Source organism: Mchenga conophoros, linkage group LG16, assembly GCF_057382185.1.
Source record: "Mchenga conophoros isolate Kocher_MC1m ecotype Shallow Benthic linkage group LG16, M_conophoros_male_GT1.1, whole genome shotgun sequence".
NCBI lineage: Eukaryota > Metazoa > Chordata > Actinopteri > Cichliformes > Cichlidae > Mchenga > Mchenga conophoros.
In genome coordinates this window covers 10,377,815-10,398,479 of record NC_140541.1, presented here as the reverse complement: position 1 = coordinate 10,398,479, position 20,665 = coordinate 10,377,815, and the positions used below count along the sequence as shown (strand labels likewise).

The 20,665-nt window shown below is 40.4% G+C and overlaps 1 protein-coding gene across 1 annotated transcript; it reads right to left on the bottom strand.

Moving 5' to 3' along the window:
- Window positions 1-11,857: 11,857 nt before the first annotated feature.
- Window positions 11,858-12,751, bottom strand: LOC146556314 (olfactory receptor 6N2-like). Its single transcript, XM_085250520.1, has one exon. It carries the CDS (start codon window positions 12,749-12,751, stop codon window positions 11,858-11,860), a length of 894 nt encoding a protein of 297 aa, XP_085106646.1.
- Window positions 12,752-20,665: the final 7,914 nt, after the last annotated feature.

Here is a 20,665-nt window from a genome sequence, read left to right as displayed (position 1 = left end):
TATGATTTAGCATAGTTTCTAAAAGCACAAAGATGCCCAAATGCTTGATGAAAAGTTGAAGTCTTGAAGTTAGTTTCTCGTGTTTAGTTTGTATCAGTCCAACATAGTGCATTACTATAAATTTTTACCATAATATTATGAACTAACCCTTTTAGTCTCCACCAAACTGTACTAAACTGCTTAGTATTTTCATGCAAACCTTTAGTAGGGCTAATTATTTAACCTATTTATCAGGTCTTCCATAATATGAAGAAAATACAACTTCACATATAACAGAAGTTATATATATATATATATATATATATATATATATTAAAATATAACAGATCACATATCTGATTCCTTTGATAATAATCTGTCATCTTCATCTCTTGTCCCAGCTTTCTTTCATTTTTTGTAATGTTATGGCAAATTAAATTTTTTTTCCTCTTTGGGAAATACAGCATCTATATTTAGTTATCAGACCCGTTACGTGCAGAACTATTTGTTTACTTAGCACTCTGAACACATCAGAGGAATGAAAAGGAACAAAGGATGTGTTGAAGGTGTAAGCATTTCTTTCAGTATTATAATTTTCTTATTACTGAGCAAATAATAAACTCCATACTGTTAGCTGGAAACAATGCAAGGCTAAAACAGCTAAGGCCATAACAATATTTTGGATGATCAGATTTAATTGCTTGTTACGGTACAGGATGTTGATCTGGATTGCTCATGCTCATTTACACTCCTGTGTACATTGAAATATGAACACTGAAAATATCAGTTAGTTGAAAATATAATTATACTGCAAAAGCAAAGTTCTAAAAACTTTCAAACCATGTTGGGCTTATTGATTTAACTTTAACACAAAGAAAATTTTTTTTCTATTGATTAGGTGACCTCAAATACCTCTGAACTATTTTTGAGGTCACAGATTTATTAATTATTTATTAGAAATGGCATATGTTCATTTTGCAACAACATTACTTTATGTCTTTGTCAGGGCTCTGTGTGTGGGCAGGTGGAAATGTGGATCCAAATGCAGGACTCCGAGACGAAATGTAACTAAAACCACAGCTTTTATTGCTGGCATGAAACAAAAACAGAAACCAAACCATGAAACCAAGCAGGAACACACAGGCAGGGTCTGCGGGTACGACGCGACACTGAGCACAGGAAAACACAGGGCTAATATACACAGGGTGGTAATCAGCGAATGGGCAACAGGAGGGAGACACAGCTGGGAGAGATCAGGGTTAACGAGACAGGGGAAACAAGCTGCACACACTAACATAAGACAAAGACTTTCACAATAAATCAGGAAACATGAATTACTAAACATGCATGCAGACTTTACATTGAGAGACAGACAGAGAATGACACATGGAACCTGAACTGAACTAAACGTGAGATATAACTGAGAACAAATCCTTAAGCACGGATAAACAGAAACAAGAAATAATAATCATCATCACTACGAGAATAAGAAAACAATCCATGAAGCAGAATTAAACCGAAATATAATAAACTCAAAATACTGGGTCCAACGGACCCAGAACCGTGACAGTCTTTAATGATATGGTATAGTGACAGACATTAAAATGGTCAGTGCCAAATTGATGCCATGAAGGAATACACAGGGCGCATCAAAAATTAAAGTCAATAACCCATAAAATCATTACATTAAACAGAGATAGTGTCAGGGTTTCTGGGTCGTTGACCCAGTATTTTCAGTTCACGTTCACTGTTTATCTACTGCCTGCTCCACTTCCTGTTTTATTGTGTTAGCCTTGGTCTGTGTGCATTATGTTCAGTCCTCTTCCCATTTATCATTAGTTCATTAGGTTCAGCTGTTCACTCACCTGTCTCCAATCGTTGTCATTGTTAGTTGTGTATTTAAGCCCCCTCTTCCCTTCAGCCCTGGTCGTGTCATTGATGTTATGTTGTCGTTTCCGCCTGCGTTCAGTCAGTCCTTCAGTCAGTCCTTCAGTCAGTCGTCCAGCCAGCCAGCCAGCCCTTTTCTACCTCTGTTCTGTTCATCCACTCCTTATAATAAACCTTCACCAGTCTTCACCTACCTGTGAGTCCTGCATTTGGGTTCCTTCTTCCTCGCCTCCACACAACGCCTGACAGTGTCTGCTTATAGTATATTCTAATCATATATCATATCATATTTTAGATACCATCAGTGTATCTAGAAAGTTACTGAAACAGAACAAAATCAGAAACTAAATATGATCACAGCTGCTAGGAAAATGCAGTTGTGGTGAAAAGGGCAAAGCCATTGCATCATTTGCATCATGTGTTCAGCAAGCAGGATAAGTAGGTTAATCAGTTTAAGTATTATATAAATGGTAAAATGGTAAATGGCCTGTATTTATATAGCGCTTTACTAGTCCCTAAGGACCCCAAAGCGCGTCACATATCAGTCATCCACCCATTCACGCACACATTCACACACTGGTGATGGCAAGCTACATTGTAGCCACAGCCACCCTGGGGCGCACTGACAGAGGCGAGGCTGCCGGACACTGGTGCCACCGGGCCCTCTGACCACCACCATATACTATTGATATACTAACTATCATAGTCTATTTGTACAGTATACAGTAGACACACAAGTATATAAAATAATACAGACGTATATAAATGCAATGCAAATTAATAAATGTACATCAGTACTTTACAGTATAATATTATAGTCAGTGTTGGGAAGGTTACTTTTAAAATGTATTCCATTACAGAATACAGAATACATGCCCTAAAATGTATTCTGTAACTTATTCAGTTATGTTACTCAATGACAGTAACGTATTCTGAATACTTTGGATTACTTAATATATTATCATGCTTTTTACAACAACGTGAATGTACTATTGCTGTGTGATTTATTACTATTACTGAAGGTCCGCGACTCCGAACTGTAGTAAAGGGACCTCTGACTAATATGGCGGGGTCCCTGTCGGCTCGTAGCCGAAAAATAGCTTTACTTTGTTGTCTGGGTCAACTTTTCTTGCGAGAGACAGAGAGAGGCGTTGAAAGGCTGCTCCACCGGAACTTATTGTTTTCGGAGGAAAACACGAACACGGTGTACAGTCGAGTCTTAATAGCTTACTTACAACTGGGCTCGTCAGGCACTCTTCTTGGCTGCAGTGGTTATTATTATATTTACATGCTTCCAGCTCCCGTTTTTCCTCGATGACAACTCATACCTTTCCACGCCCCTTTTTCTCCCTCCTTGCGCTCACAGACACATAACGTGTATGGCAGTCCATTCTCCCTGCAGCACGGACTACACTGCCCATGATGCTACATTCTTTAGAGCTATGCTTGTAGCATTCTGCCTGTTAGCTTAGCACAACAACAACAACAACGAAAAGGCGCTCTCTCACCCAGGAAACACACAGTCGCAGAGAGAGAGAGAGAGAGAGAGTGCGCGTCTCCCTGTAACCATGGCAACCGTAATGCTGCCGCCTGGAACAACAGAACGTAGCTGTCAAACAAAACCCAAACAGTCCTGACCCGCGACAAAATGAAACAGGAAAGTACCGCAGTGTAATCCATTTATTTCAACAAAGTAACTGTATTCTGAATACCACCTTTTTAAACGGTAACTGTAACGGAATACAGTTACTCATATTTTGTATTTTAAATACATAACGGCAGTACATGTATTCCGTTACTCCCCAACACTGATTATAGTGTAATACTTATATAAACAATAATGCTAATAATAAAAACAACAACAGGTGTAATGTCTATCACCTGTAAAAACAAACAACTGCACTAAAGAGAAGTCAGATCTTTAAACTTAGATTACAAAGGAAATTAGCAGTTCTATGTTGTTTAGTAGCAGTTCTATCAAAAACCGCTACTGTGCAACAAACTGTGCATAATGACTTCATGGAGATCCCTTGACTGCAGGATGTGGCAGACAGCAGTCTTGGTGTGTAGCTGTAATTTAATAAGTTGAAAAAAAGGGGTGCATAACTCAGCTTTGCTGTAAAGGCTGAATATACTCAGTGTACTGAGAAACGAAACAGAAAACAAGGAGCATGAGTCCAGATCAGTCCATAGACTAGAAAACAGTTCAACACCAAACTCGGGGTCGACCCGAAGGTAGACAACATGGGGCCAAAAACAGTTCAGGGGGCCGGCCGTGCGGACAGCAGCAGCGGCAGCGACGCAGGCAAAGCAAATTACGACCTGTTTGGTCGCCGTGGCTGCGACCAAACAGGTCCGGAGGCCGGCCACGTGGAAGGCAGTGGCGGCGAGAGAGCAGGTCTGGAGGCCACCCTCGACACCCAACTAGAGGCCTGGAAGGTGGCGGGCAAAGGCGAGGTGGTACAAGCCAAGCTGGATCTGATGATGGTGTAGCAATCGCAGAACCAGACGTGGATGAAGCCGACGTGACGCCGACGTGGATGACGCCGACATGGATGACGCCGACGAGGCGGGACCAGGCGAGGATGAAGCCACACAGGCTCGACCGGACGGCAGCGTGGCGGCTGCGGAACCTGACGGCAGCGTGGCGGCTGCGGAACCTGACGCTGCAAGCGACGGTGTGCAGGTTGCAGGCGGGGATGCTGCAGGTGACGATGTGGAAGTAGCTGATGATGATGCTGCAGGTGACGGTGTGGAAGTAGCTGATGATGATGATGCTGCAGGCGACGGTGTGGAAGTCGCAGGGGATGATACAGCAGGCGGTGGCTGAACGGACTTCCCCGGACCGTCAGCAGACATGAGGATGTGCTGGCTGGGTTCTCCCAAACCCCCAGCTGATGAGGCGTGGTGCTGGACGGGCTTCTCGGGCCCTCCAGCTGACGAGGCATGAGGCTGGACGGGCCCCTCGGGCCCTCCAGCTGGAGCAGATGCAGGGCCAGAGGCAATTGGGACCCCTGGCTGAGGGTGAAGATGAGTGGCTGACTGAATGGGTGAAAGCACTGGAGCCTGAACTCATGACAAAGTTAATGATTCCTCTACCAACTGAGCTTCTGACTGGGCTATGGACTGTAACAAAGTTTGCAGTAAGTGTGGTTGTGTTAATGACTGAGCTATGGGTAGCGGGGCTGAAGACTGAGCAGAGGGCGACTGAAATTGAGCTGAAGGTGGCAGCTGGGCAGCCGACTGAGCTGAAGGTGGCTGCTGGGCAGCCGACTGAGCTGAAGGTGGCTGCTGGGCAGCCGACTGAGCTGAAGGTGGCTGCTGGGCAGCTGACCTAGCCGGCTGTTCAGACAAAATCCCAGACTCCTGCTGGGACTGTGAATGTTGGCGGCGCATCTGCCGCTTCCCTGTTGAAATGGGATCAGGGCTGGCAAAAGGTGACGTGGAGAAACTCTGCTGCGGCTGCTCCTGCTGTGGTGTGGAAATGACAACCGCTCCAGTCCGTACCACAGGAGAGAATGGAAGGGTGATGATGGCGAGGGTTGCATTTCTTCTTTAAGGGTGGATCGAATGATTTGGCGATAAACCTTGACAAAAAATGCTGCTGACGCCGAGAACACCAAGTAGCGAGGGCCTCCAGGAGGACAGTTGAATTTTCCTTCCCTGGACTGCCCATGCTAAACAGTTCAAAACTGAGCTTCGCTCTCAGATTTATTATTATTTGTTTTAGTCCTTTGATATTTAGGAAACTGACAGTGGAAGCAGTGGATGACAAAAAATTATCAAAAAAAGACTTCCACCAGCTGCCTCTTGTAGGGGTTCACAGCGTGGATTACCATCCAACAGTAATCCCATAGGTGCACGAGATACTCCCCCTCAGAGGCGAAACGTGAGTCCACTGGATCCATACTGGTCGCGTTGTTCTGTCAGGGCTCTGTGTGCGGGCAGGCGGAGATGAGGATCCAACTGCAGGCCTCGAAGACAGAATGCAACTCAAAACCACAGCTTTATTGCTGGCATGAAAACAAAACATGACGTGAACACGGAATGCAGAGAAAAAACCACACAGGCATAATCTGAGGGTATGACACGACACTGAGCACAGGAAAACACAGGGCTAATATACACAGGGTGGTAATCAGGGAATGGGCAACAGGAGGGAGACACAGCTGGGAGAAATTGGACTAACGAGACAAGGGAGCAGTAGAACTGAACACACACACAGAATCAAAATACAATACAAAATACAAAATTAAACCAAGACACGAGAAACCCAAAATACTGGGTCAAAACTGACCCAGAACCGTGACAGAAATGTCTAGACTGTAGAGAAGTCAGGCCTTTGAACTTGAATCGGAAAGGAAATGACCGCACTTCCAACATCAGTTTTGACACATAAGATGCAATGACAAAACAACCTCCTGAGGTGTTGAGAGATTTCTTTCATTTTCAGTCCATATACAATTGGTGTCACAATGTTTGAAATGGACTCACGGGCAGATCAGGTATCCTTGGCAAAAGAGAAAGTGCGTTTATTTACAGTGAGACAACAGGTGAGAATATATATACAGTGTGGCAGGGGAAAGGGTCCGGGGCTCCAGGGTCCAGGGGGAGACAGGGATTAATCCAATACACGCTCTCAGTGGGTTCCAAACACACACATGCTCGCTCGGGTCCAGGGCAGATCTATATACACACAGAGAAAGAAGTCCAGGTCAGGGATAGTCTCAAACTCTCAGGTTCAGGTTCAGAATAGACTCAATACTTGAAATGTGCAATTCACTTGTATTTTTATTTTTTATTCCTATTTATTCTATTTATCCCCTTTGTATATTTTATTTATATTTGTCTCTGTATTTATATGTGTGTGTGTGTGTGTGTGTGTGTGTGTGTGTGTGTGTGTGTGTGTGTGTGTGTGTGTGTGTGTATATATATATATATATATATAACAATTCTGTAACTGTAACTTCGGTCGTTGCTGTGCTTTTTTTGGAAGTCGAATTTCCCAGAGGAACCCACCCGAGGGATTAATAAAGTTCTATCTTAACTTATCTTATCTTATCTTAGAATGCTGCAAGTCGACTCTTAACAGGCATCAACAGAAGATCTCATATCACTCCACTTTTGGCCTCCTTTCACTGGTTGCCTGTAATTTTAGGTTTTATTTTGAAATTTTAGTTTTAACCTTTCGGCCCTACATGGTCCTAAAGGTTAGAGCTTTTTTTAAACTTTGTGGCTTGTTTGCAATGACTATTGAATGCTCTGAGACACGGCCTTATTATATTCTGTACAGATTCTTTATTTAACACAACGAGGATGATGCTCTTGAGTTCTGTGCTTGAGTACAGTTATTAATCACAGAGGCATACTGTGCATGGGTGCAACTGAACTTTGCCTGAGCTCTAATACAGATCACTTACAGTAAATCAACAAACCATTGTCATCAGTAAGGAAAATCGCTATCGGCTGTCCTAAAAGTCGCTAGAAGTCGCTAAATGACGTCATCGCCTAATTTGGATAATTGATCATGCTAATGTAATTGTAACCTACGCTGTTGAAGAGAGAAATAACATCGTGGAAGAGACATAAAGTCAGTAAAAAATGTCTTAAATGCATTTATAATTTATTTCTTTTAGCAATTATTGTTTTTTAATGTCACAATTCCAACCCTGCTCCTTTAACCGTGCTTGGACCGGAAAAAGTGATAGGTTTGAATGTCTCCTGCCCTGATAGCAGCTGGGGGAGGATTATCCTCCGCCTGTGAGCGCTTTGCCATGGGCGAGGTGCCCACCAGAAAAAGTTGCCAGATTTGTCGCTAGTCGCTTTTTAGGAAAAAAGTCGCTAACAGGGTCTGAAAACTCGCTAAATATAGCGACAAAGTCGCTAAGTTGGCAACACTGATTGTCATGTATTTCTAAGAGTTCACTGTATGTTTTCTCTCACTTGCTCTCTCTCTCTGGCTCCTCGCTTTCTCTATTGCTCTAAAGCACCTTGTGTTTTGGGCTTTCTAGAAGATGTGGTCAATGGCTGTAGCGGATGGCTTGCTGCACACCTGTTCTCAATCTTCTCATCTAACTCAGTAATTAAGCACCAGCTTGTTATGAGAACCCTGCTTCGCGTCTCTGTGTATCCTTAGTTGCTATATCCCCGTGTCCAGTCAGTGTCAGTGTCTGCCCTAGTCCCACGTCTCTGTTCCCTCTGTTGCAGTGCGTGCGAGTCTGTGTCTTTAGTTCAGTCTGTGTCATGTTTCCTGTTTTATTTTGAAAGTCCATGTCTGATGTTAATGTATCTGGTTTCGCTTCCCCTTGATGAGCCAACAAAAAACAGCTACTGTTTATTTTGCTTTGTGTTTTGTCCCACCTCCTTTGTCCCACACGCCATCAAACTGTTTAACTCCTCTCTGGAGGGGAGAGGGAGGGGAAACAGGAGGACAAAGGAGGGGGGAACAACTAAGCTGTAGTGCCTCTTCACCTCACTGTACAATACCTTGTGCAATACTTTTTGTAAATAGTCAACAGTGCAATAGACTCAATACTTGAAATGTGCAATTCACTTGTATTTTTATTTTTTATTCCTATTTATTCTATTTATCCCCTTTGTATATTTTATTTATATTTGTCTCTGTATTTATATATATGTGTGTGTGTGTGTGTGTGTGTGTGTGTGTGTGTGTGTGTGTGTGTGTGTGTGTATGTATATATATATATAACTATAACAATTCTGTAACTGTAACTTCGGTCGTTGCTGTGCTTTTTTTTTTTGGAAGTCGAATTTCCCAGAGGAACCCACCCGAGGGATTAATAAAGTTCTATCTTATCTTATCTTATCAGTCCGCCGGTGTTAGTTTATTTTGATTTTTTTCCAGTTATGTTATGTTTGAGTTCAGCATTAAAGCTGTTTCGGTTTAAGTTTGTCTCTGGAGTCTGCACCTTGGGTCCTATTCCTGTCTGCACACAGCCGTCACTTAACACAGTGTTGGTCAAGTTACTTGAAAAAAGTAATCAGTAACTAATTACTTACTACTTCCCCCAAAAAGTAATCCTGTTACTTTACTGATTACTTATTTTCAAAAGTAATTAATTACTTAGTTACTTTTTAAAAACACGATTTACAACCTGAATAGGTGATAAAGCAATAGATCTTTCTGCCCAATTCTACTTTCTCTACATAATCCATCATACAAAATGTAATCAAATGGAAAAGTCTCTTTTTAAAACTTGTTTTTATTAGTTTTAATCTTTTAACTTTACAGGGAGTGCAGAATTATTAGGCGCCAGCAAGGTGGAGGTGGAGTACTGGTTTGGGCTGGTATCATCAAAGATGAGCTTGTGGGGCCTTTTCGGGTTGAGGATGGAGTCAAGCTCAACTCCCAGTCCTACTGCCAGTTTCTGGAAGACACCTTCTTCAAGCAGTGGTACAGGAAGAAGTCTGCATCCTTCAAGAAAAACATGATTTTCATGCAGGACAATGCTCCAGCACACGCGTCCAAGTACTCCACAACGTGGCTGGCAAGAAAGGGTATAAAAGAAGAAAAACTAATGACATGGCCACCTTGTTCACCTGATCTGAACCCCATTGAGAACCTGTGTGTTACACCCCAGCCCAGGGAACCAGCGTGCGACATAAGGAAAATAAAAATAAGGAAAAAATGCCCCCCACACTCCCTGCTCTCAAGGAGGACGAACCAACAAAAAACAGCTACCACGGATTTCACAACAGCCAGTCAGTTTATTGAGTCCCAAAAGGTAGCAGGCATCAGGGTGAGCATGGCCAAAACAAACAAAAACTCTAGCAATGAAATGCAGCTGGCTTACCTTCACAGAAAACCCCAAATGAAAATTACAGGTGTCTTACCTGCCTCCCTAACCAAAAACAGGAGAAAAGGTTCCCAAAGAAAAATGGCTTCTAACGCCTACAGCTAACGAGTTAAAAAAGTATCGACAACTATTTACATCTATATACAATAAACTATTTACAACACGGGGGGAGATCACAACCATGACAAACTGAAACACAGGGCTTAAATACATAGAGGGAGCAATCAGGGAATGGATAACAGGAGGGAAACACAGCTGGGGCAAATCAGAACTGACGAGACAAGGAAGCGTAAACTGAACACACTGAGATAAGACAGACCTTCAAAGTAAAACAGAAAACACATAACAGTCACGCCTAAAACAAAACACTGACAACATCGAATCGTAACATGTGGTCCATCATCAAATGTGAGATTTACAAGGAGGGAAAACAGTACACCTCTCTGAACAGTGTCTGGGAGGCTGTGGTTGCTGCTGCACGCAATGTTGATGGTGAACAGATCAAAACACTGACAGAATCCATGGATGGCAGGCTTTTGAGTGTCCTTGCAAAGAAAGGTGGCTATATTGGTCGCTGATTTGTTTTTGTTTTGTTTTTGAATGTCAGAAATGTATATTTGTGAATGTGGAGATGTTATATTGGTGTCACTGGTGAAACTAAATAATTGAAATGGGTATATATTTGTTTTTTGTTAAGTTGCCTAATAATTATGCACAGTAATAGTCACCTGCACACACAGATATCCCCCTAAAATAGCTAAAACTAAAAACTACTTCCAAAAACATTCAGCTTTGATGTTAATGAGTTTTTTGGGTTCATTGAGAACATGGTTGTTGTTCAATAATAAAATTATTCCTCAAAAATACAACTTGCCTAATAATTCTGCACTCCCTGTATGCATCAAGCAAAGATTTTATTATATGCAACATTCTCTGACTGGAAGAAATTTGTTTAACATTTAAACCTATTTTCTGCACATTCCAGCACATAAAATAAAATATTTTTTGTGTTTACACTCACTCTTTCAAATAGATGCAAGTAAAACACAACAGGAAATAAATAAAATCAAAGACTAGCGGTCCTGTTGCTCTATTCTCACGGAGTAGGGTAGGCGGAGGTTTACCCTGGTGCAGGTGTGCCGCGGCGGTCAGTTGAAGAATCCGCAAGTGATTCTTCAACTGAATTACTGTGAATTTCCCATTACGTCGTAGCACACTCGGTGCTTGCTTGGAAGTTTAGGAGTTTTTTTCGCTGTAAAGAGAAGTTTTCTTCCCACGCACGATGGACACTAATGTTTTTGTCACTTTTTATGGAATCAAACTCAAAGTAAGGTCAGTACTTCCACGCTTTAAACGCTCCACGCTCATACTCTCTCCCGCACTCGATATATGATCCATTGTTGATCTGCAGACAGCTGTTGTCACGAATGTCGCACTCGCTTATGTCACTGTCATGAGACATTCTCGCACAAAAATCACAGTTTTAGTAACACAGCGTTACTAAAACCGTTTTTGCAATAGTAATATCTTACTTTACTTGTTACTTGAAAAAAGTAACCAGATTACAGTAACGCGTTACTGCCCATCTCTGATGGTGACAGACATTAAAAACGGTCAGTGCCAATAAGATTTGATGGTACGAAAGACTACACAGGGTGCAGAAAAAATTTAAGTGAATAACCTATAAAATCATGACAACAGAGATAGTGTCTGTTTATAGTATATTATAATCATATATAATATCATATTTTAGATATCATCTGTGTATCTAGAAAGTTACTGAAAAAGAACAAAATCAGAAACTAAATATGATCACAGCTGCTAGGAATAGCTATTGTTGTGAAAAGGGTAAAGCTATTGCATTATTTTAATGCATATCATATGTTCAGCAAGCAGGATAAGTAGGTTAATCAGTTTAAGTATTATGTACTATTGGTATACTAACTATAACCCTCTCTTTGTACAGTATACAGTAGACACACAAGTATATAAAAGAATACAGACATATATAAATGCAATGCAAATTAATAAAGGTACATCAGTACTCTACAGTATAATATTATAGTGTAATATTTATATAAACAATAATGATAATAATAAAAACAACAACAGGTGTAATGTATATCACCTGTAAAAACAAAAAACTGCACTGAAGAGAAGTCAGATCTTTAAACTTAGATTACAAAGGAAATTATTGCACTTCCAGCATCAGCTCTGACAGATAATTTAAATTTGCTCTGACAAAACAACCTCCTGAGGTGTTGAGAGATTTCTTTCATTTTCAGTCCATATACAATTGGATTAAAGAGAGGATGATACAAAACCACTTGTAAAGTCATTATGAAACGTGCAGTTTGGGATAAATTAATTTCCACTCGAGTTATAATTATATCATATGAACACAAACATGAGAAGCTGATCAAAACGAGCAGGTGAGGTAAACAGGTCTGTGCAGCTTTTTTCCTGACCTCTCTGCAGCTTCGATAGCATATTATAAATATTTTTGTGTAAGTAAAAAGTATGAAAAGCAAAGGAAGAAATACAGTGTTAAGTAGTATAAAAACACCATATATTAAATATGATATTTTCGGGGTTGCACAGTAAAGCTTGGAAATTGCATTGTTACAAAAAATTCCATTTAAAGTGAAACTGCAGATTTGTGAAGTGTTTATAATTACAGCTGATGGCACAAGCTGACAAGCAGGCAGAAGCCAAGTTAAAACCAGCAAAACTGTGACTGTTGTTTTTCTCATAATAGTATGATATTGCAAAGGTTTAGATATGGACACATACCTGTCATAAGCCATGGATGCCAAGAGAAAGAACTCTGAACCAGTTAAAGAGTAATAAATAAATCCTTGAAAACTGCACTGTGAATGAGTTGTAATCTGCTTCTCAGATAAAAAGTCCATCAAAAGTTTGGGGTAGATATTTGTACTGAACATAACAGAGTTGAACAACAAAGCTGCAATGAAAATATACATAGGCTCATGGAGGCTTTTCTTAATCCTGATGAGGCAAACTATGGTTGAATTACTGCAGAGTATTAGAATATAAGCAGTAAACATGATAGCAAAATACAGAAATTTGTATTTTTCCAATTCAATGTGCCCACCAAAAGTTATATATGTCACATTAAATTCATTATCAATTGCCATGAAGTTAAATGGTTTGTAAGCAGACTGAAATCTAAATGTAAGCAACACACACAATACAGTGAAAGAAATTTTGTACCACTTGTTTACCCTTTTGCATAACCATCAAGTGTTATATTTGTTAAATTCAGTTCATCATTGACTAATAAAACCAAATGTCTAACATTAGTACATCAGTCAGACTATATTACAGGCAGAAAGAACAAGATGAGATCAGAATTTCATAGAAACACAAGACACCAGGTGTGTCTTCAATGATCCACCGTCATCTTGACATGTGAAAACATGACAGTGAAATGTAGTGGAAGTTAGTGGAAGGACCTTATGAATCATTTTTCTCTCTCTCTGTGGATCTCATTACGTCAAGAGAGTGACTGCAATGTGACCAGTTCCTCCAAGCCCTAGAGGCCCTGACCTGTAGGCCTTATTAATGTTTGTGCAAATGTTGTCTTGAAATTTTTCTTCCTCCAATTCAATTTTTGATATGTTGCTATATATGTTACATTTAAATCAATATTTTGGTTATGACTGAAATAGTACCGTCAGCTGCACAACCAACAAACTCTGCATAATGACTTCATGGAGATCCTTTGTGACTGCAGGATGTGGCAGACAACAGTCTTGGTGTCTAGCTGTAATTTAATAAGTTGAAAAAGGGGGTGCATAACTCAGCTTTGCTGGAAAGGCTGAAGTTAACAATCAGTCAAATAGTTGATACACTCAGTGTACTCAGTTTTTCTGTTAGTCTACCAATGCTCTAAATCTGGTTCATTTCTTTTTTATTTAGATAATTGTAGCTTTCACTCTATAACAGTGGTATTTAGTGGCTTAATGAAAACTTGATGAACAAGATCTGCTGTTACCAGTAGTTTCATTTGTCAGTGATTTTGAGAGCTGAAAATGAAAGTCAGTTTTTGATTTACTTTTGTTTTTAGATTGTTTCCATGTGCAGCTAAAAATCTGATGGTTGGAGTAACAGGATGGAAGGTGGATGTGAAGTTTTATAGTCCCACTTGGGATAAAAAAAAATACTACTTACTGATACTAGTTGTCCTCATAATTCCTAACACAGCAATAATCGTCTACTCGGTTTCTCTGCAGAGAAATGTGAAAACTTGCTTTTCCATATTCTTTCTCCTTTACTTCCACCTACTCAATCCAACTACTGCCCATGGCTTCCAATTTTTTACGCTTTGCCTCCCCAAAGCATGACATGGACACACAAGTTGCATTAAGTTGCACTAAGCTGCAGTAACAGCAGGGGGAGATTTTTTATTTCAAGCCAACATGAAAATAATCAAAGGAACATGTTTAAACAGACATCACTAACACATTTACATGCAAATACATATGAGCCATCTTGCTTAAATGCTTCTGCCATAGAAGGACCCTGGAATGTATTTTACACCTTCACTTTTGAGTAGTGACTTTATGGATTTAATTATGTATATATTATCTCACCATGGTGGTATTGCAACTTCTGCATGCGTGCTCATTGCACGCTTTGTTTATCCAAAGCAGGAAATGGACATGGTGGGCTGGAGTGTTGGTTACACGCTAATGTTGTGGAAAGAGTTATTTATTAAACCAGGAGAACATCGATTCTCTATTCATCTATTCTCAGATCTCATAAATAAAACTGAGATAATTCACAAAATTAACGATATAGGCTATTTCACTTCAAGAAAAATTACCAGCAACATAGAACTGCTGTAAGTTTTGTTATCACAGTTGGCTGGCTCGCTTTTAATCTTTCGTACCTCATTACAATCTAACACTTTATTTTTTCAAGAGTGCACTGTTGAAAAGCAGATAAAAGTCTGATTTGATCAACTCTGGAGATTATTTTCAGTGGCTTTAGTAATGAATAAGTTAACTGTCTGTTATATAAGTTGATTATTTAAGGCAGTGACTTTCAGTTGTGCTGCACAAAGGCGGCTGTCATTGAGGATGCTATTAAATTTAAGATTGATCATAGTCTGAGATTACCAAAAAGCACCTCTGAATGACACAGGAAATCATTTCTGCCTGTAGCAATCTCCCTGTACAACTCATCCTAAAATACTGTATACGCCAATAGCTACACGCTTTTTGCACATGCTCTTTTTTCTTATTCAGATATTTATTAGTAAGTGACTTATATGTATATATATATTGTATATATTGTGCTATTTCTTACTTCTTGTATTGTCTTTTTTTGTTACTGTTTGTACTGGAGCACTGTAACCAACATAATTTCCCCTACGCATCAATAAAGTATTCTGATTCTGATAGTCGGCATAGTCACATCAGAAGTATATTGTTCTGAGTTCAGTGAAATTGCTGTGAAGCTCAGTTTTTCAAATATGCAGGGCACTGTATTCTTAATGGGCTGCTTGGTGGTGTACTGTTTGTTTAGCACTTTTGCCTCACAGTAAGATATTTCTTTGTTTTGTGTAGAGTGCACGCATGTTCTTTCTGTGCCTGTACAGTATGTGTCTTCTTGGGGTACTCTTTCATATCACAGGCCTAAAGTCATGCATGGTGATTCTAAGGTAGTCATGCAGGTGAGGTAAAAAAAAAAGTAGTTTAAATGTAAACTTCTGCATGGTTACCTAGAAAAGCGCTATATAAAATTGAATAGCTTCCATTTACCATAGTTGAGTATGGAAAGCAGTAATCACATTGGACTTTTGGGGTAAAAAATGTCCTGTTCAAACATGGTACAGAAGAGATTGTATATGTTACAAACAAGCCTCCATGTTGACTTATGAGGCCTGTATGACAGCCATACAGATAATATTGTATCTGTACAGCAGTGGGGGGTGTGATAGCTTTGACAAGGTCCCAGAAAAAAAAGATCTGTTGATGGGTGTGGTGACCTATTTCTGACTGAATGTTTCTTCCATTGAAAACGCTTTGTTCTTGATCCTATCTACAATGAAGGGAGGATATCAGTGTGTACTGTTAGGGAAAATATTCTAAAACACTTCTTCAGTAAAGACTCAGAGAAGAGAAAGGCACAGAATTCTTGCTAGCAAGGGCAGTCTCAGAGACTCGCCCTGAGCTTTGCCCTGGTCTTTATTTATACTTCAGTGGTGCGTGTGTGTGTGTGTGTGTGTGTGTGTGTGTGTGTGTGTGTGTGTGTGTGATCAAAGGGTCAGAGTGTGACCCCATAAACAACTTCCCTTAACCTGCTGGTCTGGAAAATCCAACAGTTCATCTATATGTAAAGAAGCACTTAAACTAAAACAGACATAGCTACGTTAATCCTACCGTAAAACAATAAGACAAGGTACGAACTCTCTCATGCTCCCAGGGTGTGGGGGTGCATTCCTGGAATGCACCCCAAGCCTGCAGCCTGTTAGAGATCACATACAATTAATTATATGCCTCTAAGTATACATGGTTGAATATTTCCTAATACAAATAACTACATGCAGTATTGTACCATATGCAAACTTATATCACTAAAAGATTATACTGACTACTAAATACAATTTCCTCTTGACATTCCCTCCTGTTGTCAGTAAAACTTAAAGTGAGATACCGGTTTGTAACATCTTGTTGTACATTTTCTGTCACATCGTCATTAATCACACAAAGACTTCATGTTCCAACAGGTCGGGGTCATTATCATCATCATCACTTGTCATGGCTATTTATGCAGCAACAGTAGAAAATATTACGCGGTTAATCATGAGTTTTATACATGGCAATATACACGTTACAAAGACACAAAATAAAAGTAAAAATATCCCAACTCCGATGAGTAGTCTTTTTAGCACCTGTAACCAGGAGCCAGTGTATAGCCAAAAAAACCAGTCACTTGTATCACTTACATAGTCCTGATTTTGGGCCTGCTGGATCTGTCTCAAAACGTTCAGGGCGTCAGTCATATTTGATGAATGTGCGTCTTCTTTATGTAAATGCAGCATGTGTTGTTGAAGAGGACACAAAGTCCCCTTTCTCTGCTAGTATCATAGAGTAATTCTTCCCTGAGAGTTAGTCCAGGAACATATATAGTGTGGGGTATGTTGCTGTGCTGGGTAGATGGGAACAGACATAATAGTCTGTATTTGCCGATTCTGCTTTTGTTCTGTCGTGGATATAACGGTACCAGGCATTGTTCATCCACGGAGGGATGTGGTCTTGCGTCATATCCCTTAGGTGAGAGTTGTCGTGTGTCCATCTTCTCTGCCTTCCTCCTGGTTCAGCTGTTTCCGGCACCAGCTGGGGTCCTGTAAAAGTGAGCGTCGTAGTCAAGGTAACCAAGAGGGTCCACCTTCCCATGGTTGCACACAGGTCCGTCACACCTCGCACTTGGTTGCCCTAGAGTTGATCAGAGGCTGGAGGTTGAAGTGCGAGCTTACCCTACGGGGGCTCAATCAGCACCCCCCCCTCACCACTGAAACAACCAAGTGTGAGATTTCTCTATTGTGCTGTCTTGAGGGTGCCAGGGTTTCCTGGGACCTCGACCTCTTTGCAGTGGCTCTGATAAATCCAGGAGGGTCTCTCCGCTATTTTGCAGGCAGTTGAAATGGTCAGAAGCACTTGAATTGGCCTCTATCAACCCCCCATCGCCTCACTTCAGGCCTTTATCCTGCGGTAGGAAATACTTATGACTCTTCTACTGTCCATCCTCTGCAGAAAAACCCCTCTGTGGAAAAGGTGCAGGGTCCAGTTATCTTACTGGCGTTATGATCCCAGCAGTCTTCAATGTGCCAGCGTATGCACAGTATAGTGACACAGCATTAGGTGATGTTCATAGGAAACTGCTGTCATCACCACCATAGCTTCTGGTTCCTGTGCTTTCACAGAATCATGATGCCATCCTTAGACTCCCTCTGCGCTGTCGATGGAGCTTGGCACGCTCCCCTCATCCTTCAGGTGCCGTCTGTTGTCCACAATCTCCTCTGTTGGCCTCTGGAAAACCCCATGGCACAGCTCTCATTCCAACGCAGTTTCATGGTCCTTGCTGTGGCTCCAAAGTCTGATCTCATGATGGGCCCCAACCAGCTTGACCTTTGACCTCAACCACTGCCTGGGCTGTCAGCTATGCCTGGAATGGTTCTCGCTTCTCACTGGGCCTCTGAAGATTTCTCAGGAGATTACTGCTGCACCTTTATTGCCTTGCTAGGAAGAAAAACTTCTATTTGGAGAGCATGTCAACAATCATCAAACCACATTCTTTAGTTCAGTGAACTTCACTTATAGGCCATCAAAGCCTCATCTGAACATGGATGCACCACTTGCATAGGTTTAATACCTGTAAATAAACTGTTAATCACACAAATCATTGCAAAAATCATATAAAACAAAATTTAATGTTAATTCATTGTTTCATATTAATCCTGGATCCCTACTTTTAACACATGGACACTCCCATGAGTCAACTCATCAAAATCAAATTCCTGTCTTGAAGAAAAAGGTCAGCTAGATCATATCCCAGGCAACATCAGGGTATCTCCTTCCCTGGAGCAGCACCACCCTGGACCTATAATCTTGCAACAAAAATGTTAGTGTGTTTTGCATATTAAATTTGCTTTAAAACTGGCTCCGCCTGCATACACACCATCATGGTCTGGAAAGCAAAATCTGGAAGTGAAGTCAAACTTCACACCTATAAACAATTATATCATAAAAGTAATAAGCATTCAGCACTAGCAAGACAAGTGTCATGTGCAGGTTTTCTCAAATCAGTAAACTACAATTATTACCATAATTTGCCTCAAACATGGATCATCCCATGTGCTCAGTTAACATTAATGTAATCAGTGACTTCTCTTAAGCAAAGTCACTCAACTCATCAATCACTATGAGCTCAATAGCCCATCTTCAACTATTCCATAAACACTGCATCCCTTATTTGTTTTTCTCATGTCACTTGTCCACTTCTGCTGAATCTTCCACATGCACTTTTAGAAAAACAAACATTAGCAACACACATGGATTATCCTGGTGGGCAGGCGTCGGCCATCCACATTCCAGAGGTGCCATAAAAACACCATAAAGTTAGCCATCCCTAGCTGTGGAAAAAATGTCATTCACATATAAACCCAGGAATCCTATAGTAGAAAAACATTAACTAATCCTCTTATAAATCACATGATCAAACACATGATTAACCATCTGCTGTAAAAAGAAATGTTAGTGCTGCGCAGGTGTATACACTCTTTCTCACAGTAATCGCTGTGAGCAACACAAGGTAGTGAATGACACACACATGGTAAATTCACAGACAGAGAAAATGGCATTTAAAAGGTTAAATCGTCATGCAACCTCGAATGTTGCTGTCATCTTTCTGCTCCTGTAACAAAAAACACATAAATTCATCCACCCTTTTGTCCTGTCTAGGTGGAGGTTAACCTTGAGTCGTGGTCAAGTCCTGTCAGCTTTTACCAGTCAGTCAGTTTGTTTTTTATTTCCATTCATTCATTCATTCTTTCTTTGCTGATAGTGGAACCTGTCGTCGCATTTAGTTTCCACTTTCAGCAAAATGACGTCATTTCAAAAGAAAAAGAAAAACTTTAGATCGGATTACCTCGCTGAATCCTTTTTAGGCAGGGATGCTCATTTTAATAATTGTCCCAAATAAGTGGCTTTCTCCTGAGCCCATTTTAATGTGGAGAAACTCACTTGCAACAATTTTCTTGACGACGTGTGGCGCTTTTAATTCCCGACGTGCAGATCTGCTTAAAGAAAAAACAGAATCAGTGGCTGTTCAAAAAATGAAAAATGAAAAAATAACAGAGGTTATCAAACAAAACTTTTAGTTCACTGTGAAAGTATCAAAATAAAAAGGCCTTGTTAAGTCATGACACAAGATCCTCATCTCAGGAGGGTAAATACCATTAGCATGGTTCATCATACCATCATACTAAGTGGCAGGCTCAACTTCACAACAAAACAATCATCAGCTAGATTCACTCCAAACCAACCATCAGCTGCACAACACACAACATAAGCCTAATGTCTTATTAGCTATGAGTTTAAACACCAGGTCTGTGTTCTTCACTCATTTAGGCCACAGATCTATTCAGTTTTCCTTTTTCCCTTCATCATAAAACATGTGACATGTGTCATGCACTTCACAAAAAAAGTTTGTTGTGACGTATTCAGAGTTGTGTATCTAGGTACAGGATTCACTCGCACATCAAAACAGGAAACTCAGTGTTTTAGAGTCTCCACTCAACACACAACAAACTCCAACACACCTCATTCACTCGTGCTAGAATTCAGTCACCTTTCATTAATCTAAAACCGATCAACTAATTTGCATATCAGCTATTAACCCACTAAGATGACAGGACAACAGAAAAGCATGTTCAAAATAGTATCACAAAAGACAATTTCCCTCATACAGTAAATTACTTGTGCTGCATCAATCAAGCAGGAAGCTTCTCCCAATTTACTATATTAACAACTAAATTTATTATCTGATCACTGGTCGGTCAAACCAGGATCTTTTTTCCCACAAAAGTTAAACTGTTGTCCTGCAACCTAGAGAGTCAATTTTTTGCATTGGATAAATTCAGTATTTGATAACAAGTGTCTGCTAAATTGACACTATTTTAACACTGATGAAAGCTAACAAGCTAATCTTCATTGCATGTGTGTTTGTTATTAGGCAGGTTTAATGCATGTCTGTGGAGCTGCATCTCCAGCAGGGCATGTTCTTAAAGCTGCCTTTCCTACACACTTCTCTGCTATTATTTGATCATTTCTTAACTAATGTGCTATGAGTCCACTGGTCTTTGCATCACACTAAGAGACTTGGACAAGATGATAAACAGACTCACACGCTTAAGATGTTGTCTAATCTTCATAAGCTCTCTTGTGTTTGTG

What these genes read in the sequence shown, in the direction of transcription:
- LOC146556314 (XM_085250520.1), bottom strand. Translation starts at nt 12,751, where the DNA reads ATGTTTACTGCTTATATTCTAATACTCTGCAGTAATTCAACCATAGTT.